Source organism: Homalodisca vitripennis, chromosome 8 (genome assembly GCF_021130785.1).
Source record: "Homalodisca vitripennis isolate AUS2020 chromosome 8, UT_GWSS_2.1, whole genome shotgun sequence".
In the NCBI taxonomy this organism is placed as follows: Eukaryota; Metazoa; Arthropoda; class Insecta; order Hemiptera; family Cicadellidae; genus Homalodisca; species Homalodisca vitripennis.
The window spans coordinates 29,207,740-29,234,356 of NC_060214.1; the positions used below are offsets into that span (position 1 = coordinate 29,207,740).

The 26,617-nt window shown below is 30.7% G+C and overlaps 1 protein-coding gene across 1 annotated transcript in view; it reads right to left on the reverse strand.

Moving 5' to 3' along the window:
- LOC124367461 (adenosine deaminase-like) overlaps positions 1-26,617 on the reverse strand; it is a 37,356-nt gene that overhangs the window by 10,393 nt on the left and 346 nt on the right. Inside the window, exons 2-6 of the mRNA XM_046824287.1 lie at positions 8,674-8,735; positions 6,823-6,948; positions 5,595-5,734; positions 693-899; positions 501-613 (exon numbers count right to left, since the gene is read on the reverse strand). Coding sequence (XP_046680243.1) covers positions 501-613; positions 693-899; positions 5,595-5,734; positions 6,823-6,948; positions 8,674-8,735 — 648 coding nt within the window. The remainder of the gene's footprint in view (positions 1-500; positions 614-692; positions 900-5,594; positions 5,735-6,822; positions 6,949-8,673; positions 8,736-26,617) is intronic.

Below are 26,617 nucleotides of genomic sequence, written 5' to 3' on the forward strand. Positions count from 1 at the left end.
CACTTCTTGATTTTGAATACAGTGGAAGGCTGCTAGGTAAAGCAGACAGGCCTCTTTTGTATTCTAGGTGTCTTGTATTGTAGATGACACGATGCAAAGAGTTTATTTTTAACGTCTTCATAATTGACTTATTTTTATATATTCAGCTGGACATAGACTTCATATTCCAGGATTCAAGTCTGCGACAGTGTCAAATTACTGACGCTGGACTAAGAAGAAGGTCAAATGAAGCTGAACTCATCATTTGGAAATCATAAACTTTCAAACTGTTTACCATCAAAGGTCGTTATTATATTCTGTTCCATCCCATTATTAGAAACAAATAGCACTCTTTGTTTGAAGGTTATTTTTGACGATGGATGGATTGTGAAGGAAACAGGATTTTTCTGGACATTTGCCATCGTTCAGTGAAATAATAAATCAGTAACACTCAATCAGTAACTCAAATCAGTAACACTCAATCAGTAACTCAAATCAGTAACACAACAAATAGCACTAACCCTCTGGACAGAATGTGCCCCACTCGCTTCTGCTGCGTGAACAGTCCTGTGAACTCCAGTTCGCGCAGCCTCCTGGTACACGGAGATGATCGGTTCCACCAATGGGGCTTCCTCTAACAGCAAATCTTTTATCAGCAAAGAAAGACTTAATATGAGTTTTCTCTTTTAAAAAATACATTTGCTTTTAGTTACCTATGATGCCGTGTTCTTGCTGTAGAGTCAGTAGGTCCATCCCCACAACACCTTCATAGTAGTGCGCCTGACAGAGGCGGAGGGTTTGGTAGAGATCATTGCTCTCTTTACAGTATCCTCCACACAGGATCGTTCTTGTTTTGACTCCAAAGTCATGCTCGCCTCTTTTCAAACCAAAAGATATCCTTCTGATGACCTCGTCATAACCTTGATAAACCATAAAAACATTGATATGAAACAGAATCGAAGTCATGAACTGGATATAAAGTATATAAATTACGTTCCGACTGCATTTCAGTCAATTGTGAATTATGGATTAATACTGTGGGGAAATAGTGCTAGAGTTCAGGAAATACTGGTGCTTCAAAAGAAAGCTGTTAGAATTGTTGGTAAAGTATCTGAACATCTCGATCATTGTAAATCTGTTTTCATTAACCAAGGAATTCTTACAATAGTTAATTTATATTTGTTTGATTTATCTGTTTACAATTTAAATAATGAGGACTGTAGCTGAATTAGACTTTGCCAATGCATGTAACATGATTTACAACAAATAAACAAATTTATTATTATTTATTATTACAAAATTAATGGAACAAACTTACAAAACCAAAACGTATGTTTTATTTAATATTCCAATGACAAACAGCCAATACAATTTGTAAATTATGATAAAATATTAAGTTTTAGTTAAAATCCTTTAAATCTCTTATAAGATAACCACTTGTATACTAATCAACAATACAACAGAATCTTTTTATTCGTGACAGGACAACATTGTTGTGTTATGAGTCTTAAAAATATGTACAATATTTAGTAACTAATATAAAATAATAAAAAATAAAAAAAACTAAGAAGAATTAAACAAATTTTACTTTTAAAACAAAAGTATATAGTTTTATTTATAGTGAAAATATTAGGTACAGACCTGAAAGTATTTTAAAATTAAGATAGTCATAACCAAGATGTCGGACACTCAATGTCAACAGTGAAAGTTAAAGAACAAGACTAACCGACTTGACCACTTAATCCCACACACCTCAAATCCTTACATTGTAATCTTAACCGAACAGAACATAAAACAGTATCAACTTTTACATACCAAACTCTCAAACTACAGTTTAGTAAAAGGGTTCTCTAAAAAGCTCTCAAGGAAAGGCCATACATTATGCTCATAACTCACTTGGAAACCTGGTGAAAAATGAAAATGCAATATCAGTAAATTCTGAATAACTTACTTATGAACAATATTAGTTAATATTAAACTGAGGAAGAAACTGTATATGTTCTTGATGGAACGGAAATATTGATTCAGCATTAATTACCATCTCAAACACTCTTGACCAAATCCCCTAAATGGAAATCCTCTACTGTTATTATGGGAGATATCAATATAGACTGCCAGAAAAATGCTATGATTTAAAACTGAAGTAAACGAGGAAGTAAGCCCTCTCGGATGTGATAAACTATGAAAGGTGCAAAACTAACAAAGATCTTGACAATCCCCAGTTATTACAATGAACCAATCATGGATCCTTCTGTAATAGAAAAACAATTCAATCAACATTTTGTCTCAGTTTCTGAGAAAACTCTCAAGGCTGCTAAACAAACACAACGTCTACAAGCAAACGTGCAAGAAATTGACTATGTTTCCGATTTAACTCTTCTACCAATGTCAGTCATAGTCATAGACATAGTCAAACCATTTCATTCCATAATATGTACAAGGTACAAAGAATAGCATCACTACAATATAACTCATTTTAATAACAAACATATCTTCTCTTAAACCCAAACCATCCTCTGGGGTTGATGAATGGTCTCCCATACTACTTAGTACCTCTACTTATATCCATTATCAACAAATCTCTCACCTAAAGAATTTTACCTTAAGCCTTAAAACTAGCAAAAGTCTTTCCCACCCAAAAAGAATCCATGCACCTAAGTTGACAACTACTGCCCCATTTCCCTCTCCTCCACAATATCTAAAGTAATTGAAAAAATTGTTCTTGTCAGACTCATGAACCACTTATCAGTAACCAATATCCTCACAACAAAACAGCATGGATTTTGAGAGGTAAATCCATAGTTACTTCTACTCTGATGGACTTCACTGAGCTTGCATTGGATGAAATATAGGAAGGAAATGCTGTCAGTGCGTTCTTTTTGGGCTTTATTAAGGTATATTATTGCTTGGAGCATGACATTCTGCTAGAATAGATGGAGAGCATACATAAGAGAGCTACCTAAAAGGGAGATCACAAATGGTAAAGATAACACACACCTAAATGTTATTGAAAACCAACTCACTCCCACTTCCATTACTCAGATCAAATCCCAAGGATCAGTCACTGGACCGTTACTCTTCATTTTTTCAACAAATTACGTCCCAAAATACCTACAATAATATAGCCAGGATGTACGCTGATGACACAACTCTGTTGGTGGCTGAAACACAAATGCCAGAACTTGAAATACCTTAATTTGTTGCTCTTAACATAACTAAACAATACTGTCTTCAAAACAGTCTTGTGCTGAATGAACATAAAACCCAACAGTCGATTTTAGGAAGAAAAATGGCTTGTCTAACATAAAATTGAAAAATGAATCTAAGTATTTGGAAATTATAATTGACCGCAAACTTACCTGGACTTCACAAATTGAACTTTATAACAAAAACTCAGCAATATACTATATGTTCTACAAGAGTAAAATATCTACAGCCTAGACACAGCAAAAATCAATTATTACTCATTCTTTGAGTCACATCTTAGGTGATTACACTAGTGAAATGGGGAAATTCTTCTGCCAGAAATCCCAAACTTCAAAACTAGTACTTCAATGGGAGGAAGCCAAGCTGTGCTGGACTCAAACTCTTCAACATTCTTTCAGACTATCTGAAAGTACATTAACCAGCGGACAAAAATTGTTTAAAGTGAAAATAATTTTAGGTTCTGTCAACAGAAGAATATATTGTCAATTTTGCACTGTTTACTATAATGACAAACCTGAATTGAGAAAAATCTTATGGTGCATTTAATATAATCTGTGATTTTACAAAGGCATTTGACTGTAGTTATATAAAAAATAATACAATTTTATAGAATGGACAGAGTATACAGAGGAGAATTATTTTCACTTTACACTTGATTTTTCTTTTACTCTACTATGGATAAGAAGGTGAGAACCTCTCATTGCAGTTACGCATTTAAGAACCTTTTTGCTTGCTTCATGAGTAACAGGATATTCAGGATGGGTAAGGTTGGGGGTAGGGCCACTTCCTGTCGAGATCCCAAGAGTAGGGATCTTGGAAGAAGGAATGGGAGTCCAGCTCTCTTCCAGCCTCTCCGGTTGAAGCAGGCAGGAGAGCACTCCTTCATGACCAGACTAGCAACAGCCTTTCACTAAGGGAGCTTCACCCACTCCTAGAGTCATTCTTCGCAGTAGACTGAACCCTATTGATCCACCCTTGCATCCCAATATGTCGACATTTGCGGTTAGTGCCGCTCCTTGACATCCACCAAGTTGCTTAGAATTCTTAAGTTACACAAGTGTTTGCTGTATTCAATAGTTATACTGGAAGGTATAAGTATTGAATAACTGTATTCAATAGAACCATGGTTATCCATCAGAACCATCTTTTTCTGGGGATATTTGATTACTTGTTGTGATTTCATTTTTGATAGAAGAAGATTGTTTGTGCAAAAGATTAAAACCCTACAGTACAAAACTATAGCCTACTCTTCAGTCAATTCCTGCCCATGTACAATTAATTCTTTGTTGTGTTTACTGTTCTTGAGTGTGTGGGATTTATTTATTTATTCATGTTAATTGCATTTATTTTCAACTACATGTTCAGTGTTAATGATTTGACAGTGTGATGTAGAAGTGCTTTCAAAAAAGTCATCAAATAAAAAAGTTGTATTGATGACGGAAAGGTGTCAATTAAATCATCAAGAGCCAATACAGTGTACATTCTACTGTTCCTACTAATGCCATTTATATAAAAAAATTGAAGAATTATTTTTATGAGTAAAGTGCAACCACTCATAACAGAGGTTCAGAGACACGTGGTTGATTTCAACCCAACATATAGTAAATCCAAAGGCTAATTGCAGAGCTAGATAATCTGTACGCTGGATTTTGGTAGGGGGTCTCAATATCATCAGTTTAAAGTTGGAGATTACAATAAATTATATGTGAATATTGAATTTAGCTCCATTTCATCTTCAGCTTAGTACAGCTACTAAAATACATCATTGTCACAGACTTGACTCATAGAATCTAAAGTCCACGTGCGTCTGAAGAGATCCAAAAATAAGCCGTCGGTAAAGACATTAAAAACAAACTCCTTTACGTTCCTTTTACATCAGAGGCACCTATACTACAAAAGAACTCCGTCTGGTTTACACAGCAGAACTCCAGAGTAATCGAGATGAAGAGATGTTCTCATTATCTCTTCAGGCGCACAATTGGAACATCAGATACATCCAGAGTAATTGAGATGAAGAGATGTTCGCATTATCTCTTCAGGTGCACAATTGGAACATCAGAGACATTCAAATTGAATTAATCCTTTCCACCATAATTGTGTTGTGTAAATTAAGAATAGATAGTATGTTAATGATAAACAAAAACAAAAATGCCAAATCGAAGCCTGAGGTATTCCTGAATTGGCACTGAAACCCTCCATCAAATCATATGCTAATGAACTTGAAAAAGAATTGGATTTAGTCCAGTGAGTACGGTTTAGTGTAATAGTTGTCTATGTTATAAAAATAAAGAAACTGCAAAATTGTAAGTTTCTACTTCTATTAGGTAGGTGCATTTGGGAATTCAAGGAAAGGCATGCTTGCTTCTAATGAATATTTTTAGGAAAAAACTGGTAATTTGATACTATACCTAGTGGTCCAACTACCTTGAATGCCTTATCTCCGAGGGATGTTGTGGGGCTATAACGAACTTCAGCATATATAACCCCATTTTTTTGAGCATCTTCACAGAACTCGTAGGCATTGCGCTCCAAAGCATCCAGATCTCCACTGAAATATAAATATGAAAAAAACTATAGATATAGATATGTAGAAATATAGATATTAAAAACTTTTAAATATCTCAAGTTAAATTTTTCCAAAATCGACATGTTTGCGATTATAGTAATCGACATACTATGATTTCGAGTTATAAAACTAAAGTTTTAATGCAGCATTAAATTTGTAATTAACTTACCAGTTATTTATGCCTTTGCACACAATTTGATTTTGATAAGCAAGGCACACCATGAGCATATTTTTTTTGAAATGGCATTCCAAACAATCCTGAGATAAGTGATAGTCACTAAAATATATTTCAATCTCTTGATCCATTTTAGATTTAACTTGGGCCCCTGAAGTTGGAGAATGAAACTGTTTTTATAAACTACCTCTTAAATTTATTTCCAATATTTCATGATGTTTTATTGAATAGCTCCAATGATTTCAGAAAGAATTGAACTACTTTAGGCCGGTGTGGAGAAATCCTAAGTCTAAAGGAAGACTAAAGTCGAAATCCTTAGCTTTTCGGTCAACGCATTTGTAATAAATTATGGAATTTTTCTGTACTTGATTAAAATCCCAATAAAAACACAAACCCAGACAAAGAAAAGCTTCTACAATAACATGACATTTGTAAAGTGTGACTGACTTTGACAGTAAAGTTGAATAACAACAAACATTTACTATCACCTCTTTAAATGTACAATTATTATACTTATTACTCTTAACTTTAACAGGTGATTAAAAACACATTCACTATCACTGCTGATTAAGCTAAGTCCATAATAAATATAATGGATAATAGAGTGTTCAAGATAAGTGGGGCGTGGCCTGAAAGAACTTTTGAAATAGAAATAGGTCTTTATGTTAACCAGGGACCCTAAGAATGTCCATGCAAAATTACAGTACAATCGGTCAAGTATTTTTTACGTGATTGAGTAAAAAATACTACTTAGACAGACAGACACCATTAGATTTTTATATAATAATAAAAATATGTTGAGAAAAACTTATAACAATATATAAATTATTGCAAATACATAGAATTTTTCAGATAATCTCAAAAACAAAACAACTTGTACTTTTATTTTACCTACCAAAAAGCAGGCCAAAATACTCCAAAATGCTGCAGAAATCCCCACAGGTTGCTTGGATTTGACACTATGCAAGCTTTCTTAAACTCTTCAAAGTTTGTTACGCCTGGGATTTTGATCCCTTTTTCTCTGAAAAAATTAAAAGATATTGAGAAATCACAAAACAAACAATACACTTTACTATTAAAACCTTTTGTTTACACATATTGATAATTTACCTTGTATTACCAACAATAAGAAAGGAACTATTCTTAAAATGCATAAATTAGAACAGGAAAAGCTAAAGGAACTTAGTTTGTTTCATGCTATTCACTGAAGAATTCAATATTATACTTCCTATGCCCATAGTAAATTCTAAGAGATCTATAGAATCAGTGCCACTACATGTATAGTTTGAGGTATATCTTATTCTACATATTAATGGGTGTAAAGATTATCGGAGGAAGTTTTTGAAAGATTTCTAAAGTACCCCACTGTGGGAAGGGGGTAGCTCAAAAATTTTAAATGAAATGAGTGATACCTCAACAAATTAAAGTTCTTGGTAAGATAAAACCAAAGGAAATCCATTAAAAAACCAATCCATTCTGGTCATTTTTTTCTAAATGGATATTGTTTGAACAAAGGTAATTTTCTAACTTCAATAATTGTACGCTATGTTGGAAGGTGTCAACTTCAAGGCCTCTAATTTTCACAATTGTTCTTTTCCAAAATCATTAAAATTAGGTGCCACATGTTTATGTTTACTCAACCTAAACTTAAGATGCAAACCCCATGTTGACCAATTATTCAAAAACTGAGTTCTGGAACTTACGTACGGTAATGTACAAAATAAAATATATAAGTAGCACAAAAATAGTTAAGACTGCCTACATTGCTTTATTTGAGTCATATCTGAAATACGTCTTAGAAGTATGGGGAGGCACCAGCAGCACATACCTTATTCTCATTGAACAAAAAAGAGCAGTTTTGTATCACCGGCAGGACTTCATTTCAAGAAAGCTACCAAGAGACTTTCAAACTAGAGGCCAAAAACCAATCCTGCTAACAATTATCTCAGGACAACCCAAACACATTCATATACACAAATAAAACACATAGAACGCTTTAAACTTTAGTTTGCCACACCGCCGCTTAAGCCTCTTTGGTAGAAAACCGTGACACAATGAAGCTCTATTCTTCAATAACTTTCAGGATCACTTAAGAGAAAAGCCATCCCAACATTTCAGGAAGGCACTATCTGAATGATTGCAGGAAGCATCTCTCTACACAGAGAATTCATTTCTTAATTCCTAAACTTACTCTGTCCTTGAATTCAATAGTCCTCTTAAGCTTACATAAATAACACAATTCACTATATCTTGTTTAGCTTTAAAATATTTGCAACTATTGAATTTTTTGAAATGATATAATTGATTAAATTACCACTCAGATTCTTACTAAGTAATATATTATTAATTATTGTGAATGTTAAGCTGGTGGTGGGTGAAATACTAATGAATCATTATTCAACAAAGGGTTTCATTTACAACTCTCAAATTTTAACAAATTAACTTGAAGTATTCAAAATCTGAAGCATTCTAATACCATGTACTATTTGGCAATAAGGAGTTTTATTTTTGTCTATTAGGAAGATTACTAAATTCCTACTATTACTAAAATATTATTGTATAAATACCTCTAGCTATGTTTTGGTTAATTCATAATACAATTGACATTTTTCAAAAAAAATATTAAAAATACCCATAGCATTACTAATTTTACTGAGTTTTTTTTTAATGTTGGTAAAATGTTTATATTGATCAATAGAAACTGTCAATAAACATGTCTAGATATTATCAATCAAATAATACCAACTGTGCCAACTCCCAAGCAGTTGAGGGCCGAACTGACCCGTCCAGGTGCAAATGCAGTTGTATCTGAAAGTAAAAAACACTTTTAAAATATCTAAATCTGTTCATTGTACATTTTTGTATGTCATATGATAATATACATACTATTCACAGTATAGATTTTTTCTGGTTGAGTGTAGTCAAAGATTAAAAAACTGCTTATTACGCAACTAGAAATTACATTACCAGATACCCAGTGTTGAATCTCTCAGAATACAAAGCTACACAAATAAAGAATATAATATCAATAACTACATCCGAAGATAAAATCACTAGTTTGAATTTTGAATTAGCTCCAGTTCACCTTCCTTTCATTGCAGTGTCTGGTATCTGACGCTGTCTCAGACTTGACTCCTGGAATCTGTAGTCTAGTTCGTCTGAAGAAATCCAAAAACTTGGCGAAGATGTAAGAAGCTCAAAATTAGACACCTACAAATAGGTGAAATGGGAGTCTGTCTCATCAGGTGCACAATTGAGTGCACTACAATGTTTAACGCCGTGGAGCAACCAAGTTTTCTACACTCAACGTAGCTACGGTAGGAAGGGTTGATTCAATTTGAATTTGAATTTAGCTCCAGTTTAACTTCCTTTCATTCTGTCAGATACCAGACGCTACAATACAAGTAGGTGAACTGGAGCTAAATTCAACATTCCAATTGAATCAACCTTTCCTACCATAGCTACGTTATGTGTAAAATCACTAGACTACACCAGAACCAATCAAAATCAAATCAAAATCATTTATTTCTCATTGACATTAACATGTATCGAGAATTTTCAATATGTATAAAATAACTAAATACTAAAAATATTCTTATTAAAGTTATTGCTATATCTGGTAAAACTACAAATTAAAAATATATTGAAAAACAGTACTAATGATAGTTTTACTTGTAATGTTGGGTGGGGCACAAAAATTCAGAGAGTGAGTAAAAACAGTTTTTTACAAGAAAGTCTTTTAGTTTGTTTTTGAAAGATGCAAGTGAAGTGCTGGCTTTTAAATAATCTGGTAATCTATCATAAATTGAAGGATTAGAACTGTTTATTTCAAGAGTTATGGTACACACTGATATAAAATACAGAGTTTGGAAAGTGCAGACTAATGTTACAGGATATGTTCAATGTGTTAAAATGTACAGAATGTTCTATTAGCCTTAACTCATTTGCCTTAGCTCACTTTGTTTATAGTATGTCTGTATAAGTTTGTTCACTTTAAAAATGTGTGACACAAAAATGGTTTTAAGAGTAATGTTTTTGTCATTTTGGAATACTGTATTTATCTTAGAAAAACTTCATTTATATTAAAAACAATAGGATTATACAAAATTTACCTTTTAGAGAAAGTAGCAAGAGACTTAGTAAATAACCCAAACCAGATTCTTAACCAATCAGATACTCGTTCCTTATTATAAAACATCAAAAGTTTGCTCTGTAGTGTAATACGTGAGGAGTCAATTTCATAACTTTTTTACACATTTAGTTAACTTTGCTTATTATGGTTGTTTTCAGAAATACATTCTCTACAATCTGTATTAGAAATAACAATTTGTTTATTAGTCATTTAACAATGTTATTGGACATCAAACATTTAAGACGGTGTTTTTGTTATTACATTTTTGGAAAATTTAATACTTTTTCTCAAAAACTGTTCACACTACAACCTCTAGAGTGGTTTTATTTGATTTTTCAGGTGATTTTCCTTATAAATCCACCTTATTTGAGTTAAAAAGTAAGAATAAAACATCTCAGAATCACTTAATTTCACCAAGTGAACTGAAAACAAAGCAAAATCTTTCACCAGCCATTACTCACTAATGGAGCATTTCCGGACCTACCTTTATATAACATTTTTTTCTTATTTTTAGCTCTACAATCACGTCTTAAAATATTTTACTATATTTCTGACTCACCCTGTATATATAATTTCAATAAACATTGAATCCCAAAAAGTACTTGCTCCACCAGGACTCGAACCCGGATCTCTCACTTGCCAGGTATATATATAATGTATTTATTTATTTATATATTTTGGATTTTCCCATTTGTTTAATTAATGTTCTTTAACTCTAAATTGTTAAAACTAGTTCCATTTTGATATCAGTAGATATGAATGTAAGGGTTCTAGCTCACTTTTTGGGACAGTCAGAAAATCAACGTAAAATACTGTTTAAAGGACAATAAACTAATCTGTAACTCACGAATGAAAAATTAACCGAATCTATAGCTGTTTTACTGTTCATTGTAGGCTTCTAATTTCTAAGCTGTTTTAATGAAAAAATCCAGAAATCTTCGAAATCTTTATTCCACGAAGTTAATTGTAACACAGTCTTTATCTTTAATAGTCTTCTTTCCAGTAACAACCAAGTGTAATTTTTCATTTTTGTTCAATTCTTTAATCTTTTTTTCATCCAAAACAGTCAAAAATCTGTTTGGCAAGTGTACTTTACAATCTTCCAACTCGGCAATTATTGTAAACCCGAATTTATCTTTCATTTTCTCCAAATTCACAATTTTGTATTTCTTATTTTCTTCTAATTCTATTAATTTCTTGTATTCTTTGAATGTTAAATCACCAACCTTATTCAACTCTTGTAACAGTGCCATTTACATAGAAAAAAATTAATACTTCTACACTTTTAAGGTGAAAAATCAACACTATACTTCCAAAATACACAAAAAAACCGGGGTTTTGACCCTAAAAACGTGTTTTTAGGGTCAAAACCACAGCTCTTAAGGTGCATATATACTAGAGTTTTTTTGAAAAATCCTGAAAATCTACTGAATTTCTCTAATTATTGCGAATTTTTAGCTTTAAAGTTGATAATGTGAACGATATTTCTCGAAAAATCACTACAAAATTGAAATTTAAAAAATCTCTAAATAAAATTTTTTCTATATAAATAGAAGAATCAAAGGCTGTTTAACCATAAATTGTGCTGATTTGTATCAAATTTTAGTAAAAATCTGTATTTTTCAAAGTGTTAGTTAAACAAATTTTTCTTCTTTAAATAGAAGAATCAAAGGCTGTTCAACCATAAATTGTGCTGATTTTTATCAAATTTTGATAAAAATCCTTAGAAATCTACTGAATTATTGCTATTTTTCAGCTTAATAAAAAGATATTTTACTAAAAAGTAAAACTTGGCAGATTCAAATTTTCCCTATTTAAATGGAGAGGAAAAAGATATCCTGCCCGTACTGCAAAAAAGATGTTTTCGAACATCATTTTACCCGACATTATAAGTCGAAAAATCATTTGAAGAACAAAGAAATTTATAATAAAGAACTAAATTATTTGAGGACTTGGGCTAAAGAGAATCAAATCGATGGTCACGAGAAGATGTACAATATAGAAAAATTGCGTGAACTAAAGAAAAATTTTAAGGAAAGTAAAAAAGATCTCAATCTATTTAAAGATGAAAAAATTCAATCAATCGCTGAGAAATTGTCCATTGAAACAAACGATAAAACTAAGTCTGAAATGATCGAAGAAATTGACAAAACTCTTAATGAGAAACCTGAAAATATCATTGATGTAGAAGTTTTATCCTCAATACATGGTCTATTTAAGCAATACATTTTAACAAATTTGAACGACAATTTCATGTCAATTTACAAATATCTTTCTATTTTGCGCCCAGAAATTAAAAGTTTAATCGAAAAATTTCAAGAAACTGTGAAAAATAGTAAAGGATATCTCTCTTTAGAATGCGAATACGAACGAACTTTAGTGAACGGTGAAACACAAACTTGTCCAATGTACTTTACTATAAAAGCAGACGAGATCTTTGATGTAAACGACTTTATTACTAAGCAATTTAATAAATTAACACATCGAGAACAGACAAATCATCCAAATAAGGGTTCTGGATGGACATTTAAAAGCTGCAAACAACTAGTTTTGAGCCTTAATAAACACGAAATAATGAACGCAGGATCATATATCGATTTGCCAAAGAAAATCAAAGATAAGAAAGCTTGTGTAAATATCAAAAATAAAGATGATTTCTGTTTTGTTTATTCTATCCGATGCGCTATTGAAAAACCTGAAAAGAATGCTGACAGAGCAAAGCAATACGAGAAATTTGTAAATGACGAGATATTTTCAGGTTTCGAGTATCCAATGTCCTTAAAAGATATACAATTATTTGAAAAACGAAGCAGTAAAGCAAAGTATAATTATCCGAAAATGTCTGTAAATGTCTATAGTTTTGATGAAAAACTCAATATTGTTCCGTTACAAATTTCAGAAATTTATGATGCCGAGTTAGAAATCGATTTATTGTATGTTAAACAAGATGACAAATCTCATTATGTTTTGATAACAGATTTAAATAAGCTCGTTTTCTCTCAGTTATCTAAGTGTAAAAATAAAAAATTTCTATGCAGAAGATGTTTAAGCCATTTCTACAAATCTGGAGATTTAACAGACCATTTAGAAATTTGTAAAAATCACGAAGTTTGTAAGCCAATTATGCCATTTCCAGGTCAAACAACAACATTTATTAATTATCAAAAGAAATTTTCTCATCCTTACGTTATTTATATGGATTTTGAAAGCATATTAGAGAAGATTCTCACATGCAAAAACAATCCGCAAAAGTCGACTACAACCAAGATTCAGAAGCACATTCCTTATGGTTTTACTCTATATTTAGTGTCAAATGTGACAAATCGCATGTACAAACCGATATGTTATCGAGCCAAAAATGAAGAAGATTTGCCGAATGTTCCAAAACAATTGTTTGAAGAGCTCAATAAATTATCGAAATACATAGCTAAAAAATATAATTCTAAGAACCAAAAACCCATGAAATTAACTGAAGAAGAAGAAATTTCGTATCAAAATTCCAGTCTTTGTCATATTTGTGAATGTGAGGGTTTTGATAATCAAACAAGAAAAAAAGTACGAGATCATTGTCATTTAACAGGTAAATTTCGAGGTGCTGCTCATTTATCTTGTAACTTGAATCCCAAATTTCCTCAAAATATTCCCGTTTTCTGCCACAATATGTCAAATTACGATGCTCATTTGTACATAAAAGAATTGGCTAAACAGTATGGTAATGTTGATTTGATCGCAAACACAGATGAGAAATATATAAATTATTCAGTAAATTCAGGATATGGGTATGAGTTTGAAGATGATAAACCAAGAAAGTTCATCAAGTTTTCTTTCGTAGATACGTTCAGATTTATGGCATCGTCTATAGAAAAGTTAGCTAAAAACCTCAAAAAAGATGATTTCAAGCATACAAATCATTTTATACAAGATGGTCTGAACGCAATTCTAGATAGACAACCAAATGACGAAGAAGAAATCTTTAAAATTCTATCTGGAAAAGGCATATTTCCTTACGAATTTATCGACAGTATTGAAAAACTTGATTACACAGAAGAATTGAGAATTCAAGATTTCTATTCACTTTTGACAGACGAGAGCATATCTGAGAAAGATTTTCAACACTACTTAAATGTATGGAACAAATTAAAAGTAAAAAATCTAGGAAATTACTCCGATCTCTATAACATTCAAGATGTTCTATTGCTCGCTGATATCTTTGAAAATTTTAGGAATATTTGTTTGAATTGCTATAAACTTGATCCAGCACACTATCTAACAGCTCCCAGTCTTGCATGGGATGCTATGTTAAAATTAACGAATATAGAATTACAATTAATTAGTGATTATAATATGTATTTGATGATCGAAAAAGGTATTCGCGGAGGCATTTCTCAGTGTATTAAACGATATGTGAAAGCAAATAACAAATATTTAAAAGATTTTGATAAGACAAAGCCCGAAAACTATTTGTTGTACGTCGATGCAAACAACCTTTATGGGTATGGACTTATGCAAAATTTACCATATAACGAAATCAAGTGGATGGATCCTAAAACGTATACAACAGCAGAATGGAAAGAAACAATTTTGGAACTCACTGGCGACGAAGATTATGGATATATTTTAGAAGTTGATCTTGAATATCCAACAAATTTGCATGAACATCACAAAGATTTACCTCTTGCTCCAGAACATTATAACAACAAACTTTGCACAACTCTTTTAAACAAAACAGAATATGTTGTTCATTCTAGAAATTTGAAATTCTATCTAGAACAAGGTATGATTTTAAAACATGTGAATAGGGTTATTGCGTTTGATCAGAAACCTTTCATGAAAGAATACATTGATTTTAACACAAACATGAGAACCAAAGCTACAAGCGACTTTGAAAAGGACTTTTATAAGCTGATGAACAACTCAGTTTTTGGAAAATCTATGGAAAATGTGAGAAACAGATGTGATATTAAGCTTGGAAATGAAGAATTTTCAATGAAACAAGCTAAGAAAACGAATTTCAAATGTTTCAATATCTTTGACGACAACTGTATAGCGAGTCACATGTACAAACAAAAGGTTAAATTTAACAAACCGATTTACATAGGATTTTCAGTTCTCGACCTCTCAAAATTGCTAATGTACGAGTTTTATTACGATAAATTAAAGAAGTTTGATCCAGATTTGAATCTGTGTTACATGGATACAGACAGTTATTTTCTAGAATTGAAACGAGATCCTTTTAAAATTATTAAAGAAAATATAGATGACTTTGATACAAGTGATTATCCAAAAGATCATGAATGTTTCACTACTAAAAATAAGAAGGTAATAGGAAAATTCAAAGACGAACTAAATAGCGAAGTTTTAGAAGAATTTTGTGGTTTAAGATCAAAGATGTACTCGTACAAATATCTAGACAAAAATCCAGTTAGGTGTAAAGGAATTAAGAGAAGCGTTGTAAATAAAACAATAAATATCGAAAACTTGAAGAGATGTTTGTTCGAAGATAAAGAAGAATTTAGGGAGATGACAGTCATCAAAAGTTATAAACATGAGTTGTACACTGTTACCATAAACAAGCTGGCACTGAACGCTAAAGATGATAAGAGAATTGTCCTAGAAAATAAGATCGATACAGTACCGTATGGCTATAAAAATGAAGCAAAATCTGATATATTAGACGAATTAAATAAACTTGGAAACTTTGACATGTAAATGGAAGATGATTTGATTCACTGCCACAAATGCAAGAAAAAAACGAAAAATATAGATTCTAAAATCGTTCAAACTCAAAACGGATTGTATAGAATTGCTGCAAAATGTTCAAAATGTAAGACAAACAAGAGTAAGTTTATAAAGAATCCAAATCCAAAAACCTGTTAAGCAAGAATTGAAGACTAAAGATGAGATAGAGATTGAAGCTCGAGAAATTCATGCACCAGTACGAAAAAAGTTTAAAAAGAGAAAAATTATAACATTAGGAATTGACGATTTATGGGCAGCCAGATTTAGTTATAATGTCTAACTATTCAGATCAAAATGATGGATTTAAGTATATGTTAAATGTTATTGATACTTTCTCAAAATATGCTTGGTCAAGAGCTATTCAAAAGAAAAAAAACGGTAAGGATATTTCAAAAGCTTTCGAAGATATAGTAAAAGATGCCATAAGGATCAATCACAAACCTCCTAACCTACTTCATACAGATAAGGGTTTTAGAGTTTAAAAATAAAGAATTTAACGAAGTTTTGAGAAAAATACAACATTAAGATTTATCATACTGAAAACGAAGAGAAATCAAGTATTGTAGAGAGATATAACAGAACTCAAAATGAAAGAATGAAGGTTCTTTTGAGATTAATAAAAAACTTTAAATGGATCGATATTCTTCAAGAAATCGTAAAGAAATATAACGATACTGTTCATAGCACAATCAAAATGAAGCCTAAAGACGTTAGATAAAGATGCAGAAAAAGAGTTATTAGAGTCGGTTTTCAAGTATGTTCCACCTGAAATTCACACGAAAACTAAATTTAAAGTCAATGATCATGTAAGAATTGTTAGTAAAAAAACAAACATTTTCGAACAAATATAAGAACAATTGGTCAAGAGAATTCTTTGTGATTTATCAAATTAATAACACAGATCCTGTAACTTATAGTATAAAAGATTTAAATAATGAAGAAATAACCGGAAAGTTTTATGAATATGAATTGAGAAAGTCAAAGATTTTTTCTATATAAATGGAGGCTCAAAAGAAATGTTCAAGGTGCAAAAGAATTTAAAGATTTTGAAGCTTTTCATAAAAATAAGAATACCAAAGATGGATGTATACTATTATTGTAAGGATTGTCATAAAAAATATGCAAAGAGAATTATACGATAAATTAGAAAAATTAAACGTTAGAAGAGAAAAAATGTTGCGTTTGTAAAGAAATTAAGGATATTTCCAAATTTCACGATTGGCATTATAGTAAAGATAACAAGAAGGCTTTTTGTAGAGATTGTGCTAGAAGAATTAAACGAGAAAGTCAAAAGAAACCGACTCTTTGCGAGTGTGGACGAATCATTCAATGGTTACCTTATCTTCAAAAACATTTACAAACAAAATATCATAATTCGAGAGTTTAATAAAATTTATTAACATTTTCATCGTGTAATTTAGATATTCTATAAATCAGTCGAGATTCTGCCATATTTGTAGTAAAATGATTTCCGTTGTATAAAATATTCAAAGATTCTTTCATTTGGTTATACAGATTGATAGAATTTGGTTCGTCATCAATGAACAAAATCTCTAATTCAGGATAATTTATTTTTAGATGTTTTAATCGGTTTGGTATTTCTCGTTTCTGAGCTCTGATAAACGTAATAAGGCCATTCCCACATGTGATTCTTCTTAATTAACACAAAAACATGGTGTTTTTTCTTATCAAAATCTTTACTTACCCATATCTCTCTTCATTAATTCCATTCGCAATTCTTGATTCTCTATTTTCAATGATTTCATTTCATCTTAATTTGCAAGTGTTTAACTACGTCCTCTAAATATTTAATCTTGTTTTCAAGTTTGTACTCACCAAATTTACGAAATGCTTGGTAAAACATCTCTCGTAACCCATTGTTGAAAGCTTTTTGCTTCTATTTTATGAGATCTTAAAATTAACGAATAAAGTCCTGATTCATTAATGAAAATAGTATCTTTGTGAATATTTGCGAGGTGGCCCTCGAGGGCTACCTTATCTTTTAGATAAAAGTATTGAGATTTGTCACCTTCATCGGACATTATTTCTAATCGCTTTTTCTGTATTGTTATATTCCAATATTTCTGCAACATCTTTAGCCTTAAACCAAAATTCATTATTTTCGTCAACAATTGTTTAAAATTTCTTTATTATTGAATTTTTAGTTGATTATTTCTTAGATCTATGACTGACTCCATTTAGATAGAAAAAATTTAACAAGCAATTTTTATTTTGAGAGACCTGGTTCATTAATAAAAACAGTACAGGGATGAAGATTGTTAAGGGGCCATTCGAATAGACCCTTGTTTTTTAAGTAAAAATATTGAATTTTGTCATCATCATCAACGTTTTAATATGATTGCTTGTCTAGTGTTTTTATATTCTAATATTTCTGCAACATCTTTCGCTTTAAACCAGATCACATTGTTTTCGTCTACAATAGTTAAGATATTCGTGTTATCAAATGTAAGTTGGTTATTGAGCAGATCCACAACTGACTCCATTTAGAAAGAAAAAATTTAACAAGCAATTATTTGAGTGTAAAGTCCAGATTCATTAATAAAAATTGAACTAGGATGTAATGTTTGTAAGAGTCGCGATTCGATACCCTTGTCAGAACGTATGTTTTTGAATATTTTCTCGGGGTCTATGGGATAGACTCCAGTGATTTATACATTCAAAAGTTGTTTTCTTGAAAATTTGAAGGTAAGAACGATTCGTTCCCCCCTTGATTCATCATTCTTTCGACAATCTTAAATATATTGTTGTTTTACTCTCATTATTTAATAGATTTCCTTCAGAGTCTTGAAACAGTTAGAACGATTTTTTGAATTCTTTTAATATTTTTTCTAATTGGAATATAATCGATTTCATTCGGTTTTTCACTGATTTTTGATCCCATAAGCAACATTTGGGAAAAAAAGTGTACAAAATTTCAGATTCTTTGTGTAAATGTTCGGGTATGATTTTCAAAACTAGGTTCAACGAGATTACAGTGCACTTCAATTACATCAAACGGTCTAAATTTTGGCGTTTTATTTCCTAAATATACCTGATTTGGCTCAATAGTTTCTTGAACAAACCCTAACAATTCTACAATAATTGCTGAAAACATTATTTCTTACTGGTGATTTTATTTGAATTTTATTAGAGAGATAATTTTTTTGCATTTCAAACTTGTTTTCGTCAAAGTTTAAAGATTTATCTGATTGTTTGAATGTTTTCAGATAATTTTTAAGGGGAATTTTTTATTTGATCGAAAGTATAATATCCTTTGTTTAAACCATAGTATTTTGTTATGTTCTTCTCACTAAATCCTATGCAATAAGGAGAACTTTCACTAATATTTATTACAAAATTGTCAGAATAAAAAACCGCTTAAACCGATAAAATAATTTGATTCTTCCTCTAAGTGTATAGGATGTTCCAAGTTTAAAAACTAATTTAGAGCTTTCTGAAGTCAACTTGAACAGCTTCATTTTCGCAAGCGTTGCTTCAAGATGAAAATCTTCTATTTAAAATGGAGAAATTTTTAAAGCAAAAAGATCAGATAAAACTTCAAACGTTTGAAGAAAATAAGAAAGATCAACCAATCAGATTGTTAATTGTTGGTTCAAGTGGATGTGGAAAAACAACTTTATTATTGAATTTTATCTACAATAGGTTGATTCCTTATTCCAATTTGTATGTTTTTAGTAAATCTTTAGAACAGGACGCCTATAAAAAATTACAAGAAAGATTTGAAAACATTGAGAAAAACTTAAACAAAAAAATATCACATTTTTATAATGCTTCTGAGGACATAGTTCCGTTTAAGCGAATGTAAACCCAATTCGTTAATCGTTTTTGATGATTGTATTTTGGAAAATCAGGACGTTATTAAGGAATATTTCGTAATGTCTCGTCACAAAAAACATATCTTGTATCTATCTTTCCCAATGCTTTTCAAAGGTTGATAAAACAAGTTATAAGAAATAACCTGAATATGTTGTGTATTTTTTAAGCAAGATGATCACTATTCGAGAAAGATTTATAACAATTATGTGGGATCTGATATGAGTTTTAACCACTTTATTGAGTTATGTGATAAATTTGGAAGGAAGACTACGGATTTTTAACTATTAATCTAACTTTGAAGCCTAAAAGTGGTAAATATTTGAATAAATTTTCCAATATAAACGTGTGATATCTAGTTGTTTTCATGTTTTTACGTTCACGTTTACGTTTCGTGTTCTCGTTTTTACGTTCCACGTTCACGTTCCACGTTCACGTTCCACGTTCACGTTCATGTTTCACGTTCATGTTTCACGTTCGTGTTTACGTTTCACGTTCATGTTTTACGTTCGTGTTTCACGTTCGTGTTTTCACGTTCGTGTTTCACGTTCCACGTTCGTGTTTCACGTTCCACGTTCACGTTTTACGTTCCGTGTTCACGTTTCGTGTTCACGTTTTTACGTTCCACGTTTTTTAAAATTTTCCTAAATAAATGGCGAACGTAACTTCAGAAGAAGCAAAAAAAACTTGATCAAATAGAAAAGAAATTAATCAAAGAATTTAAAGAACAGATTCGAATTGATGAAAAAGAACAAGAATTTATTCAAAAAATTAATCAACCTGTAACATCTGCAATAAAAAATGTTGAGGGCAAAAATTGAAAATGTTTTAAGCGATAATCAAAATTTGATGAATTTGGTTCCAGTTGTACGACAATTTGCTGATATTTCGATACCAGAATCTGAGTTTGAATTGCCAAAATTACCATCTTCAACACCATTTAGACCTCGAATCATTGAAGACTATACCATAGTTGAACCAATAAGTCCTGGAACAACGGATATTAATAATTGGTGAAATTGGTAAAAAAATTTCTTCCTAGAGCAAAGGATGATAAATTTGGTTTGTATTGGGACAGAAAAAAAGAAAAGTTTTTATGATTGGAAATTTGCCCGTGAAATTTTGAGCATAATGATATCATTATTAATGAAAAAACATATGAAGGAACTCAAGGTTTATGGAGATTATTAACAGGCACTGATGTTCCAAAAGACGGTTTATATTCTGAAGAAGACTTGAAAAAGTATACTGAAATTTTATGGAAATCTGATTCAATTTACAAAAATAATGATCCATCAACTAAGAAACCAAAGTCAAGTAAAGGTAAAAAATATCTCAATTTGATTAAACCAATTTGGGAAAAAACGAATCGAAGGATCAGGTGTGAGAAAATACAGTGATAATAAAGATTGAATACAGATATATCGACGATTTGACAAAACTCGATGGAATTATTAATTATATTTATGCTCAAGAAAAGGCTGGAAACAACAATTTTTTGAACGAAAAGAAAGCGATTAAAGATTTTATTTCGAACAAACTTGATGAAAAATGATTGAAAACCTGATGGAATTAAATATTTAAAACGAGTTTTGCCGGCAATAAGTTCATCTATGATTGAGGGTAGTGGACTTTTGAATGATTTTATCAACAATTTACCTTTTGAATTACACGTACCAACTTATCAGTATCTGGGGCCCGGCACAAAACTCGAAAAAAGACTAAAAAGAGGAGATCCTGGTATAAATAAATTAGATCAAGCTGCTATGGAACACGATATTTTTTATGCAAAACATAGAGACACAAATTCCAGACATATCGCAGATAAAGTTTTGCAAGATAAGGCAATGGATAGATTTTTATCAAAAGATGCTAGTTTAGGTGAAAGATTTGTTGCGCTTCCAACAGCTGGAGCAATGTTTTTGAAGAAGAGAAAACTAGGAATGGGAATCGAAGAGAACTTGAAAATTTTAAACTATATAAATGGAGGTGAACGGTAAACTTCAGCAAAAATCAGAAAGAAAAAATAAAATCCGCTTTTAAGAAGAAAATACCCGTTAGTATTCAATTTAAAAATAGATCAACTAAAAAATGGCGAAGATAAGATATTTTTAACAAATAGACAATACAATAAACTCGAAAAAACATAAGAAAAAACAATAAAGGAACCAGAATAGAATTTTATTTATAATCAGTTGAAAGAACTCAAAAATGGTGTGGACTTTTGAAAGATTTATTAGATTTTGGAGAAAATATTCCCAGTTGTTAAAAATGTTGTTCCTTATGTTCGTAAAGCTGCTCCAATCGTTAAAAAGATGTGATTCCTATTGTTCGAAACATTTTAAATTGGTTAGATAAAGAGTTGGAAGATGTTACAGGATCTGGATTAGATGAAAAAACTTTGAATTACGTGAAATCAAACATTGAAAAAAAAATTTAAAACCTTTAACATTCGGGGGAATTGGAAGAAATCTGCAAAAATATTAAACATTTTAGAGGAATCTTCATGAGAGATACATTACCTGAAAAAAGTTAAGAAATTTGAATGTGGAATTGTGAATTTAGACTCGATTATGGGAAGTGGAACACATTGGATTTGCTATTATAAAAATGATAAGATTGCGTTTTATTTTGATTCGTATGGAAGAATTGAGGACAAACCACCTTATAGAATTGATTAAATATTTGAAAAAATCAAGCGTTTACTACAATGATTCTCAGATTCAAGACTTATAAAGATCCCCCAATTTGTGGTCATTTATGTGTTTTTTGTGTTGAATGAACTGAGTGATGGTAAAGATTTTAAAGAAGTTGTTAACAAATTATTGCTTAATAAATATGGATTCACAAAATATTTTTGACGTATTTGGAACACAAATTATTCAAAATGTAGATAATAGTTTGAATTTTGATAGTTTGAGAAATGAGTTTGATAACAAGTTAGAAAAATGTATTACAAAACCTTCCAGATTCAGATATGTTTGCTGTCGAGATTGAAGATTTTAAAGCAGAATATGATAACAAACTTGCAAATTTCATGAGTTCAAGTGAAGTTGCTGATAAAATAAAAACATTGAAAAAAGAATTTAAAGATGGTGCAGAAAAATTATTTACCAATTTAATGTCTCACATCGAAAAAGCTGATAAAATTACTGAAGCGATCAAAGTTGAAAAGAATTATGTTAGTTTGGCTAATAAAAAAAGAATTGTCGGTGTTCGACCTGGTATTGACAAACATGATGTTGTTGTTAAAGAACAAATTTTAAAACCTCTAAAATTATCAGAAAACATCGATATTGTTGATTTACATGATCCGAATGTTAAAAATGCCTTAGATTTTAAAGGAAAAAGAATTAGCTGTGTTAGTAAAGGAATTAATCCATTTGATGTTGTTGTAATGATTCAATTAGAAGATCCTATTTAAAATGTTTAATGAACTAAAACAAAATTATGAGAATCATAAACAGCATGTTAAAGATTTTTACAACAGAAGTCTATGAAAAACTTGATGAAAGAAGTAAAAGATCAGTAGACGATGTTGGGGGAAATTAATGAAAAACTTACTAAATTTAAAGAGTCTTTTGATAAGTTTAGTTTAGATGCTACGAAAAACTTTTGAGAATATTGGTCATAAATTTGTTGAATACAATGATTCTTATGCTGTCAAATTTCAAAAATTAGAAGAAAACTTTAATAAATTTAAAGAAGATGTTGTTATAAGTTTTAGAGCCATCGACATCAGATTTAATGGAATAGGCGGCTATGATGACAAAATTTCTCCTTTATAAATGGCGCTCATATATTGTGTGAGGTGTAAGGCAAAAACTGCAACAAATGATATAAAATATTACGCAAATATCAATGGAGTTAAAAGAATTTCTGGAAAATGTGCTGAATGTAACGCAAAAAAGAGCCAATTTATAAAAACTTGAAATTTTTTCTTAATAAATAGAGAGATGGCGGGACATTACAGTGCTTTCGATCTTTTTTATAATGCAACACGAAAGAGATTTGAAAAAAGAACATTGGGATGATATTTCTCAAAAATATGAATTATCCGAAGATATGATGAGATTATACGTAAACAAATTGAATTGGTTATAAACATTGCTAAATATCAAAATCTGTCCCCAGAGTTCATTCAAGAAAATATACATTATCAATTAAAAGATCATATGTCTGTTCTTTGTCTCTATCAACACTTGAGTATAAAGTTTTTGGATGAAAATAAAGATACAGTTGATTGGAACAATATTATAGATAGCGGTTACTATCCTGTGCAAATTTTATTGAAATATGTGACCGAGATCGCAAAATTTAAGGAAGAGAATCCTGAATATGACGAAGTAGATCATTAAAAATGACTCTAATCTTTTTAATATTTTACTAAAATTTATATCTTTTCTTATAAAAACGGTACATTAGATCGATGAAAAAATGATACACGATGTTTAAATTTTCTCTTATTAAATGGCGGACTACAGAAAATATGCTAGTGATATTGAAAGGGCGGAGTTTAAAAAATTTCTATCCAATTAGTAAACAACATTTGAATGAACCGAATAAAAGAACTGAGTTTTAATATTGATTTTGGAGATAACTTTTGCTCGTCTAAACTTTCCAGTTTTATATTTCTGGAACTTTAACAAAACAAGATGGTCAAGCATATCTTGGAACTGATAATGTTTAGATTAATCGATAATTTTATACCGTTTTTATTTTCTAAGATTGAAGTAAGAAAAACACAATAAATTGATAGAAGAAGTCGAAAAACTGTGGCAATTAAGCACAATTAAAGGAACTATTTGTTCTTCCAAAAGTGATGTATTTTCAAACAGGTTTTGAATCAACTTTTAAATTTGGACAATTTGAAGCGGTCGGTGATTTAGCACATTTCGGCTTAGGATTTTTTGAAAATGTTACTATTCCGATCTATAAAGGAGGATTTTATCTAAGTTTTATAAGAGCAGAAGACGATGATGTGATTCTGAAGACTGCAACTGGAAATGTTATGCCTGTTGATGGCAAAATTACAATTAACGAGTTTTTCATTAGAGTTCCGATGATTGATTACAAAACCACGAGTAAAATTCAGTTGATTGATGAAATTATAAAATCTCAAAACATCATGTTTAATTTTCTAGATTGGCAATGTATTGAACAAAAAGGTATTTCCGGAACAACTTATTCGTTCGATATCACAAATATTTTATAGAAATATCTTCAATCCCAAGTTCATTATTGTTGGTTTTCAAACAGATAGACAGAATAATCAAGAAAAAAAATCCTTCAAAGTTTTGATAGTTTGGATGTAAAAAATATCAGAGTAAAATTGAATGGTTCTTATTATCCAGATGAATTACAAAATTTAAACATTTCCGGAGGTCTTTTCAGAATCATGTATCAGATGTATCAAGATTTTAAGAAAGTTTACTACAAAAATATGGAAATGTATTACAACCCCAAAGAATTTATAGCAAATAGACCCATTTATGTCATTGATACAACAAAGAGTTTGACAAATTATTTCTAGTTCAAAGAACGATATAATTATCAATATGGATTTTCAAAAAGCTGTTACAAACGCGATTTGTTATGTGGTTGTGGTTTCTGAGAAATTTTTAGCCTATGATGTGATTAAGAACGATATTAGAGAAATTCAGTAAAAATCGTCTTATTTTCTGTTGAGCGAATGTTAGCAAATTTCATTATTTCCGTTTATAGATTTTTTATTAAGATTTCTGGATTTTTTCATTAAAACAGCTTAGAAATTAGAAGCCTACAATGAACAGTAAAACAGCTATAGATTCGGTTAATTTTTCATTCGTGAGTTACAGATTAGTTTATTGTCCTTTAAACAGTATTTTTCGTTGATTTTCTGACTGTCCCAAAAGTGAGCTAGAACCCTTACATTCATATCTACTGATATCCATTAAGTCTTAAGCGTAATATTAATTTTAAGTGTCTTTGGGCAGAATGCAGACACTAAACAATACTAAATAATAACTGCTTGTGGTTAGGTTTTTTTTAACCAAGGACAGAAATAAAAATGTATTAATGAAATACAGTACTGTAATTAAGATTTAGAATGTTTATTGACAGTGAGATATATTCACAAGGGTTCAGTGGTCAAAGATAATTAATTAAAGCTTGAAATAGCTTATTAATATGTCAATTTAGCAATTTATTTTTATCTTTGTTCAGGGTCAGTTTATCAGGGCCAGCTGATTGTGCTGGTGTTGACAATTATTGCTGAATAAGAGCACAAGGGCAGTGATGTAGTCCTAACTTTCAGAGGGGGCCACCCACGTTTTAGTTTACTATTATTATTACTGACAGGAAATGTTGCATTTCAATAAAAAAATTAAAGTGTAGTTGATAAAATTAAGTAATTTATTTTACGGTTACAATACGAGAGTGATTTTTTCCATACATCTTTTTCTCCAAATCTTTGGGGGGGAGGCATGGCCCCCATAGCCTCTCTCCTACATCCACCACTGTATGAGCAAACACAAATGGCTTGCACTTAGGAATAAATAGCCTAATTATATTAGTTGTCGGAAAAGAACTAATTAAGAATGAAGGATAAATATTACTTGAAAATTAGATGTTATGTTTTAAAACTTATAGTTAGTTATTCCTTCTTAACTTCCACTCACTTGGCTTACTCTATAATATTTGTTCTCTAAGTAAACCCATGTGCTAGCATTGTTTGAGGGAGTATTTAATTCAAAACCATGCTGTTTGATTTTGTCGTTGTTTCTATTATAGGTGCAAGAGACGCGAAGAAGAAAATCCTTCCACCCTAAATTATATAACCTTGCCATTAAAAATAAACTGTGGTTTTTTTTAATTTTATGATATTTCCCCCACTATCTGTGCTCTTAAAATAAGTTTAAATAATTAATTAATTACTATTTTTAATAAACACGCAGCATTATTATAACTACCTCTCTCTCATAACGTAATGTATTTTTATTCTAAT